The sequence below is a fragment of the Stigmatopora nigra genome, chromosome 11, assembly GCF_051989575.1.
Source record: "Stigmatopora nigra isolate UIUO_SnigA chromosome 11, RoL_Snig_1.1, whole genome shotgun sequence".
Lineage (NCBI taxonomy): Eukaryota > Metazoa > Chordata > Actinopteri > Syngnathiformes > Syngnathidae > Stigmatopora > Stigmatopora nigra.
The window spans coordinates 6,530,329-6,540,253 of NC_135518.1; the positions used below are offsets into that span (position 1 = coordinate 6,530,329).

Consider the following 9,925-nt stretch of genomic DNA (forward strand, 5'->3'; position numbering starts at 1 on the left):
CCCTAATGAAAAAAAGTATCAATAGATGATGGGAATGCATTGTCCTTCATTAGAGCGCCATCTAGCGTCAAATGGCTATTGCAGGGTTAGTGGGCACAAGAGTTGTGAGCGTGTGCGTGTGTTTCAGAGTGCTATACCCTCCATTGCTTTTAGACATGTTTGTGTGCAGGTGAAGCCACATGCTTGAAAAAGCCTCAAGTTTTGCTTCACCCCCCAAATTAAAATATCTTAAATACAGTTATGCAGATACAGCATTTAAATGAACAGTTTGTAGACGAAGGTATAAGCAGCATAATTTGTGTGTACATGTGTAAAGTGTATGAATAATAATAATGTCGAAAATATTCCAAATACAAAAAATACATGCTCTAACACTAATACTAATAATACTACTACATAGACTAATATGAATATCATGCTTGCAACACATACAGGTAAACATACTAGTAATATTACAATTAATAAATTACACCAGTACAACTAATGCTGGGGAAAAACACTGCTAATATTACTAAATCATTATATACATTATAGATCCTATTAATACTACTATACTATGAATGATAGTAAGCTTTATTTTCAGTATTAGAACCGTAAGAAAGCATATTTTCTTTTTGGACTTGAAAATATTTATCCATATGATGCATTTGTGCTACTTTGTTGCTTAGTTTAAGAATGAACAACTACCTTTGTGTGAGTGTCATTAGATGTGGACAACCAGTCCGACATGCAACACTCTCATTTTACTTTTAAATCCACTATTATTTGCATGTACTTAGGATTCCATCTTGACACTTTTGTCTATTTCCAAATATTGGATTATCATACTTGCATCATAACATCACCCAGTCATGCACTGCCACTTAGCGTAATATACAACTAATCCATTTTAACCGGCAAAGACTGGCAGCAAGGCAGCAATCCACTTAAAAAGCATTGGACGTCTTTCGCCGTCAATGGCAGCCAATGAGTTAAAAAGGTCATTTGGACAATGAATCCGCAGCTTGTACATATGCACCCGGCAGAGCGAGCTCTTGTTCCCCACTACCGACTATTTGAATAGTCAGTGAATGCACCTGCACACACACCTACGTGTGTTTGCATACACACACACACACACACACACACACGTGACTTTTGTGTCAGCGTGCTGAATGCCCTTCTTCAGGTGGAAGGTTGCCGTGGAAACTAATCCAGGTGAGGATGATGAGAGTGGGACATCTGCTCCTGCACGACCTCGTTACGGCCGTTACCCGATCAGCCAGAGGTCAATTTGTCACCTTTGCTTTATTCCTAAATTGACGTAGATGTTGTGGATTATGATGTGGGGTGTACTATTGAATTGTGTTGACGGCCGCGTACACAGCGTGGAAAAAAGGGCAGGGCCGTGTTCAAACACACACACACATACACATACAATCACGCTAGAGAGATTTGTATTTGCCGCTGTCGGTCACAAAAGTAATAAATACTGTGTTGCTTTGGGATTTTGTCTTTTCTAGTGCAGCCCATTTTTGTTACATAATACTGATATAAGGCTAACACTTGACCACAAATTCATTCTAAATGTAACATAATTTAATTATTATTTTAACACTCAACAGCATCATGAAATTTACCCAAAAAGTAGAAATACTACTGATATCATATTAATACAAATGCTACTTGAGATAAATGCTATTAATACAAATACTACTTGAAACAAATGCTATTAATACAAATACTATTAATACAAATACTACTGAAATCATATTAATACAAATACTACTTGAGACAAATGCTATTAATACAAATACTACTTGAAACAAATACTGTTAATACAAATACTACTTGAGATAAATGCTATTAATACAAATACTACTTGAAACAAATGCTATTAATATAAATACTACTGGAGACACAAATGCTATTAATACAAATATTACTGATATCATATTAATACAAATACTACTGATATAATATTAATACAAATACTACTGATATCATACTAACACAAATACTACTTGAGACAAATGCTATTTATTAATACAAACCCTAACAATCCTTAGTTTATTCTGACTAAAAACCCATGATCTTATCCCATAAACGTTGCAAAGGGAAATCTGAAATCCAGCTATAAATAACTATAACTGCTTATAGAAGCGAAAAAGAATATTAAAGCAACACTTTGAGTGTAAAGACGTAGTTTTCCTGCCGAATGAAAACAGCCCAATTTTAGCAGCTGCTACCCACACAACAAAAAAAGGGAAAGGGAACAAGCCTGGGGCATTTGCATGACTCTTGATTAGCACTAACTGTCAGACACACACACACATACACACAGAGGCTGTGGGAAGTACTCATTGAAGCATTTGGAGATAGCGTTGCGTGGCAGTTTCTCCACCAAATGCAATCATGTTGGTGCTGTGTGGACAACCAGACCGTCTAGTCTTAATGTATCCCAGACAAAAGACCAAACGAGTTCAGAAGGTGACTCCTGTCCACTCTTTTTAATCGAGCTGGGTGCAATGAAGTCGGCCGTATTCATCATATGAATCATTGCATTGCATTTTAAATGGAGCAAGGAGAAAAGCATAAGGTTTTGATTAACACCAAAGGACAACATGTTGGACAAATAAAGAAACATAACTGGAACAGAAAAAAAAAACAAGAAAAAAAAACATAATAGGACCATTAATTAACAACAAAACCAGGACAGAAATTGGACCAAGACTAAAACAAAGACCACAACTGAAACAAAACCAAGACCGAAATAGGTCCAAGACCAAAAATCCTGCCAAAAAAAAACAATTCATCCTAACCTCATGAGAGCTAAACAAGACCAGACCCAAACAAAACCAAGACACAACAAGACTGAGCATTCTAGGAGACTCAACCAAGACCTCGCCAATGTGGTCTTCAACCAAAAGCATTCATAAGTGCACAAGACAAGATGATTGGGAGTGGCCCAGCTTCCACGTGGAGACAAAATAGCTCGCTACTCTATCTCTGGTGCAGCATCGGGGGCAGCGGCAGGACCAGTTGGGACTGTCAGTTACGAGTCGGCAAGGTAACCGCGTGAGGTAACCAGGATACTGACGAGTAGGCGCTTTCTCTTCCTCTCTGTTTAAACAAATATTGACTTGGCGAGGCAAATAAGCTCTCAGGTATAAAAAAAAAAAAAAATAAGGAGGACGACGGGTTCTTTAATGAGAACCCGCGTAAGGTGATTAACTTTCAGAGGTGGTTGTTTGGTGGACGCCTACGAATAGCTGGTGTTCTTTGCAGTAGGCATGCGGAAGGAGGCAAGGGCGTGGATGCTAATGCAATGCAAACAACACACAAATGGACTTATTAAGGAGGCAAAAACAAGCATGACTCAACCTTTGCTTACAACGGAAAGGAACTGTCGTTCATGACTGAGTGGGTTAAACTAATATTCTAGGATAAATTCAGTTTCTAGGGTTAGGGTGAGGGTTAGGGGTTAGGGTTATATTTAGGGTTAGAGTTAGGCGTTTAAAGAGTGAATGTTTAAAAGACAATCGGTTCACGGCCAACAAGTTAAAATATATGTTGTTAGGGTTAGGGTCAGGCACAGAGATGGCCAAGTCCAGTTCTCGAGAGCCCCATTCCAGTCTTTTTCCATGTCTCACTCAGCCCACACAGCTTGTGGCTTTCGCGGACCGGACTTGGTCACCCCTCATGTATTTAAATTTAAATTTGAACACCTAATTAAGGTTTTGCAAGGAACAATAAAGAGTACAGCATTTTGACTTGTTACTGTCGATGATGAATCCCGAGTTCAGGACCAAAATAAGATTGCAACATTTGCGAGTTAAGAAAAACACCTAGAAAACGCACTCTCGATATGGGTGCACGTTTAGAAACTCGTGTCCATCGCCCTCCATGTGGGGAATTAACTAACGACCTTAAATTGCCTCTTGCGTGAATAATTTTCCATCTGCCACTTTCCAGGTTCAACCTCACTTCTCGCCTAAAGTCTGGCCTGCATCAATGCAAATGGCAGATGGCCTTAGCAGGTGTGTGCGTACGCCTAATGTTTAGTTAACCATTAATTTAACCTGCCATTAAATCCGTTTCTGGAATCGGACGGCGCTCGCCTCAGGGCCCAATGACGTCGGCGATGGAAAAAACGTGGAGTCAGATTAGCATCACTATGCATGTTAATATCAACATTTGAATGTAATTTCAGAAGTTTGAAAATCAATATGACAAGAATTTATTCATGATCTCATCCAATGTTATAAAAAATCTAACAATTCTTGTTTTTTAAAGTTCTTTCACCTATCCAAACTGGCTTTCACATGGAATTAAATTTGGGTAAAGCAAACTGACTAAAAACATGAGAGAACATCCAGAAACCTTGTAATTTCTTATTGTCAGTCAAATATCAGAATTTCTAGTTTTCACTCATTTATTATAAACTTGTCAGTGTACATTTATTTGACAAAATGAGAAGAAATCAACCTTGCAAACATTCATGACATTTGCAACACATTTCACTTGTTTTCCTTTGACTTCATCCAAAAAAAACAACAACTTTTCCAGACAATACAGAAACCCGTAGATTTAAAAGAAGTTCTTCTTGAAGCTCAACGGGGGTGACGTATCAATCCTTTCCACCTGCAGTTGTCAAGCCGTACCTGCGTAACGCGAGCCGAACGAACAAAACTTCACCTTCAGGTATTGTACGTGGGGCTCAACGTGAAGCAAATACGTAAAAGTCCCGGATTGGGGACTCCATTACTTTTGTATTGTTCCCTAACAGCTGTTGTCTCTTTGTACCCCTCCGTTGACCTTTTTAGGAGAAGCGACAAATTTGGACAAGTTAAAAACAAAGAAAACAAGTTAAAAACACACAAACAACATAATAAATTTGAAATAATGGGTTTGTAAAACTTACCTTTTAAAAAGAAGAAGGTGAGGACATGCTCGGCCTTGTGTGATTTCACCTTTTTTGCACACACTGGACGCTTAACAGGAACAGGTAGACGCTTTTATACTTCTACTCTCTCTCTTAAGGTCTCTCTCTTTTTTTTTCTCCTCCCCTCTGCATGGATGAAAAGCAGAGAATCTCCTCAGGGCGCACAGACACCTGTCGCACGGTGCGTTGCTCTGATCCAATATTGACACAAGAGGGGGGTGCAAGGGAACCACACACACACCCACACACACACTCACATACACAGCCTTATAATGTACACACACTAATAGAGTCATCCCAGTGCTGAGTGCCAGGCAACGAGCGTGACCTTTGTGCCGTTCCCATCTGATTGGGATAAAACAGTTAACTCGTCGGACGCCATTTTGCCAATTCAAATGCATTAGACTTTAAGATAATGAGAAAAAAGTCATTTGAATAAATGTGGGATCCAATTTCCATGCAAGCGGGGCAATTGTAAATACCTTATAACATTAGTACTGTAATACAACTATTAGTTTGCTTACATACTGGAAATATTGGTGTTTTTTTTCCCCATAATAAGAATTAAAATTCTGTTTGATTTTTTTCAGATTCTCTCCACAGAGGATCAAAACTTTGCCTTCAACTTTAAATATCAGGATGTTTTTTTCATTCAAATTTAATAAATTTAGTTTGAAACATACGATAAATTGACTGAGTATATTTATAAAACATAATCATTCATTATAAAATAAAATATCACATGAAAATTGCTTGCATATAACATGTAATTATATTGTTAATGATTGTTTCCTATGAAAATAATAATGTGTCATTTCTTCATTAATACTAATCTTAATCTAGGTAAATAGACCTTAAAAAAGAAAAGTGTCTTTACTTTGAATAAGAAAACCATCTTTTCAATGACTACAGAAGCCTGCTTTAATTCAACAATGATTCTTTTATTTAACGATAACACCACAATTGACAGCGATGGACGTCCAATCGATTTGGAGTGTTAAAATGAGTTGACCGGTGTTGTCAATGACAACCAGAGTTCACATTTTACCCAATTTCCAGTAATCCGAGTATCATCGGACGCCCCCGATTCTGAAAATAGATCTCGACCCAGGATTTCTGCCTAAACATAATTTGCACATACATAGTGTTCCCTTCATAAGGCAGTTAAGTATGGGTCCAAATAATACACTGGAAAACCTAACGGAATGAATAAAAAAATAAAAATTCAATGAAATACTGAGCCTCACAGCCTGCAGCAAAAATAGTTGTATGTCCTAGAATTTATGTCTCGCACTTTTTAGTTTTTGTGTCATTGTTGTTATTGCCCACTCTGGGTTATTCTACGGGTGTACGCCTCCCAGCCCGACTTCCTATAAGCCTCGGCGGCATCCAGCCTATCGGACGCTTCCAAAATGCCGCGTCCAACGATGATAACGTCGCATCCCTTATGGAAGATGACCTCCAGTGGCGTGGTGTACTGCTGACCCAACGTGTCTCCTGAGGGAGGACATGAGGAATCCAAAAAAGACGAAATAGATCAAATTTCATTTTAGGCACCGCCTTCTGGTAAAAAAAAAAGTATCAATTGCAGTAACTTGTGTATGGCGACGAGTAAAAAAGCAATTTGTTCACCTCCAGCTGTCATTCGCACGCCTGGTGTCATGTGGACAAACTCGGGTCTCTTTGTGACCTTTGACCCGCAGATAAAGCCCATGACAAAGTCAGAATGCTCTTCAGCCATTTTCACCTGCAAAAAAAATGCATCTTTTTATGGATTGGATACCAAAAGCAGTGAATTCAAAGGATTTTATAATGTAATCGTCTACAGTGATGGCAAAACCTGGGCCTAAAAAGACTCCCAAAAAAGAACAGCAAAAGATCAGTGCTAGCTTACCGCCGCCTCGGTGTAGCTGCCCGTCGCCAGCGATCCCTGCGAGCTCATTTGCGCAATTAGGAGACAGCCTCGACCCAGCGGCTTGCCGACAGAAGCCAGGCCGCTCACGAGACCGGCCCCCGGCACCGCGTGAGCGTTCACTACGTGTGACCACGAAGAGATCCGGTACAAACCACCTGTTTCATAAAAGATACAAAATTCTGGTGGGTTTCAAAATTGATGAGCTGTGCTGAGGCTGCAAAAAGTCATCTTAAATGGTGGCATCTACAGGCTATTTGACAAATAAATTCAACTACAATGGACATCTATCCAAAAGTTGACAGCTAAAGACCTCCAACCCTTTAAAATAACAAGCAACTATATTTTCTTTGTCATTTACACTTGATTCCCTTAAGCTTGCTATTTTGGGCATTACTAAATTGAGAATATTAGAATTAAAAAAAAATAACTATTGTATTTTTGTTGGTTTTTTTTATATATGATCATAATCATAAATTTAGGAGTACAGTGTTAAAAACATACAAATTACAGCCACAAGTAACAGCTTTACGTTTTTTTTTTTCATAGTAATTAACTAAAAACACCATTACATGTCCAGTCCATTTCGAACGTTCATTCACAAGAGTTTCCTTTTACGGTGGAAAAATAAATAAATAATATTCTCCTTTTATGTCTAGATGAGGAAAACATGTTAATTTGTCGGCAATAAACAGCATTGTAGACAGTTACTAAAATGTAGTGTGTATACAACACATAAATTGGAGATGGATGGATGGCACTGCCTCCTTGTGGCGGATTTGTGTCACTTTTTCTATGTCAATTAATGTGTGCTGTTTGTAGTGAATGGAGAATTTTGTCAACTAAAAGTTTGAATGGTTAAAAAAAGGATGCAAACATGTCAAAATTTAAGAAAAAATGGAATTTCCCACCTTCATACTGATGCTTGACCGTATTTCCAATATCGGCAAATTTCCGGTCTTCAAATATGAGGAAGTTGTGCTTCTCAGCGACGGCCTTCAGCTTCTGACTGAATACTTCGGTGAAATCCTGCTCCAAGAACACCACAAGTTGCATATTAATTAAGGTTTGTATTGTAAAACTGGACAAATACTTACAAATACCGTCAAAATATCCACGTGGGTCTTTAATAAGCAAATCTTGGGACCGAGCAGGTCGGCGAGCTTGAGCAGCTCTTCGCTGCTGGTGACGTCGGCAGAGACGCACAAGTTGGACTGCTTGGCCGCCATCACGGTAAACAGCGTCTTCGCCATGGGGTGAACATCTGCCAAAAAAAAACAACCTTCAGAAACGGTGGCTAAATCTTGAGACCAACTTTTACACATATCATACTTGGAAGTTTGGCTCTATCTTCATAGCTTAGCTCCCGTTCCACACATTGCCTCTTAGGCGCTGGAAGGTCACCGCCATTCTCCTTATTTGGCCTGAACACACCAGACATTGACGGTGATGGCTAAAAATGGCGGTCGTGGACTTGGCCCGATTCGAGTACCTAAAAGTGTTGTTGGCCAAGATGAACTCGCGCACGCTTTGGGCCGTCAATGCGTCGATCCGATCAGAGGCCTTAAGCACGTCCAGCAGCCTGAACATGGAAATGATGGGATGCAGCCTGATGCCTTTGGAGGCCAGCATGTCTACCGCTCCTTGTTCTCGGTCCATCAACACGATGGCGTCCGTCACCTTGACATATTATCCAATTAGAACTTCAAATGATGTTGCACTTATTAGTATTTGCATCTTTGTATCGTACCTTCAGTCCTTCTTTGTACAGCACTTCTGCAGTTTCCAGGATGCTGGCACCACTGGTCACTGTATCTTCAATGATGAGGCAAGTTTCTCCCTCTTTGAATGAGCCCTCGACCATACGCTTGGTTCCTAATGTACGGAGATGATTCCAAGTTGAATCCATAGATCAAGTGTGGAAAAAAAAGGTCCTTCTTACCGTAGTTCTTGGCTTCCTTGCGCCTGATGACCATGGGCAGCTCGTGGGTGGAGCAGATGATGGTGGCAATTGGCAAGGCAGTGTATGGCACCCCACAAAGTAGGTCAAACTTGAGGTGCTCTTTTAAAGCTCTTTGGTAGATGAATTTGGACATCTAAGAAAGAGTGACTATTTAAACGTGGTCACTGGTCAACAATTTTATATGGTCATTATGGGAAAATTACTTTTAGGGGGAGTATTTGATTTTTTTTATGTTCAACTATTCCGCGAACTAATCAAAGTTTCAAAATAAGAGCATAAGGAGCGAACTTTTAAATGATGCATCGATGGTGTAACTTGTTCAAAATATTAGCCAGTTTTTATCATTTGGGCAGAGTCGTATGTGGCAGATCGTGAGAAACAAATGCATTTTCTTGATCATCTACCATGACTTCGTGGCACACGTGTTTACCTGATTGAGGAGCAGTGGGTGAGACACGAGGACTCTCAAGTCGATGTAAATAGGTGTCATGATGCCGCTTTTGAGCTTGTATTCTCCAAACTTCACAGCATTTACATCTTGCAGCTTCAGGATGAAGGTATCTAAACAAACGTCTGCCATGATTGAGTCCTGGTTGAAGTTGAGCTGCAGCAGCTAAGTTAAAGCTTGGGCTTGACTTCCGGCAGTTTTGCGTCGTGGAACCAGCTTGCTTCCTCATTGTCTCCTTCAACGTAAGACCAAATAAAACCTAAGCAGAAAAGCATATTTAGATTTGGAAACAAATCAAGTATTGTTTTATTACTGCTTTTGTTCATTTTAATATTATTTCCTATGCGATAAGACCAGCATGGAGAACACAACCGCATGCCAGCAGTAATATCAAAACCAACCAGCAGACGGCAGCGTAATATTGATAATTGGAGTAGTTGTTGGTAGGAGAAATATACTGATAAACATTTGTTTTCTTCATTTAAGTGGGAATAAAAGAAAAAGTCTGAAAATTGCATCCATCATGGGAAGTGTTTGAATAAACTTTAGTTTGCACCCCTCCAAAAAAAATCACAATGCTGCAAAAAATTGCATTGTACAAGACAAGATTTCTTGTATTTTAAGTGTACATGAATTAATGTTTGTGCAAAAATTCTATGAACAAAAACCCATTGCTAT

At 39.3% G+C, this 9,925-nt stretch overlaps 1 protein-coding gene across 2 annotated transcripts; it reads right to left on the bottom strand.

Moving 5' to 3' along the window:
• Positions 1 to 5,844: 5,844 nt before the first annotated feature.
• On the bottom strand, positions 5,845 to 9,458 carry umps (uridine monophosphate synthetase). Of its 2 annotated transcripts, none has more exons than XM_077728357.1 (10): positions 9,230 to 9,458; positions 8,779 to 8,932; positions 8,587 to 8,711; positions 8,329 to 8,516; positions 8,169 to 8,260; positions 7,940 to 8,100; positions 7,748 to 7,865; positions 6,819 to 6,994; positions 6,557 to 6,671; positions 5,845 to 6,421 (listed from the first exon to the last, which is right to left on the bottom strand). In XM_077728357.1, the coding sequence occupies exons 1-10, from the start codon at positions 9,377 to 9,379 to the stop codon at positions 6,243 to 6,245; spliced, it is 1,458 nt and encodes a 485-aa protein (XP_077584483.1). In that variant the 5' UTR covers positions 9,380 to 9,458; the 3' UTR covers positions 5,845 to 6,242. The 2 variants fall into 2 exon arrangements, with proteins under 2 accessions (XP_077584483.1, XP_077584482.1); XM_077728356.1 differs by having other exon boundaries at positions 7,934 to 8,100.
• Between the last annotated feature and the right edge of the window lie 467 nt (positions 9,459 to 9,925).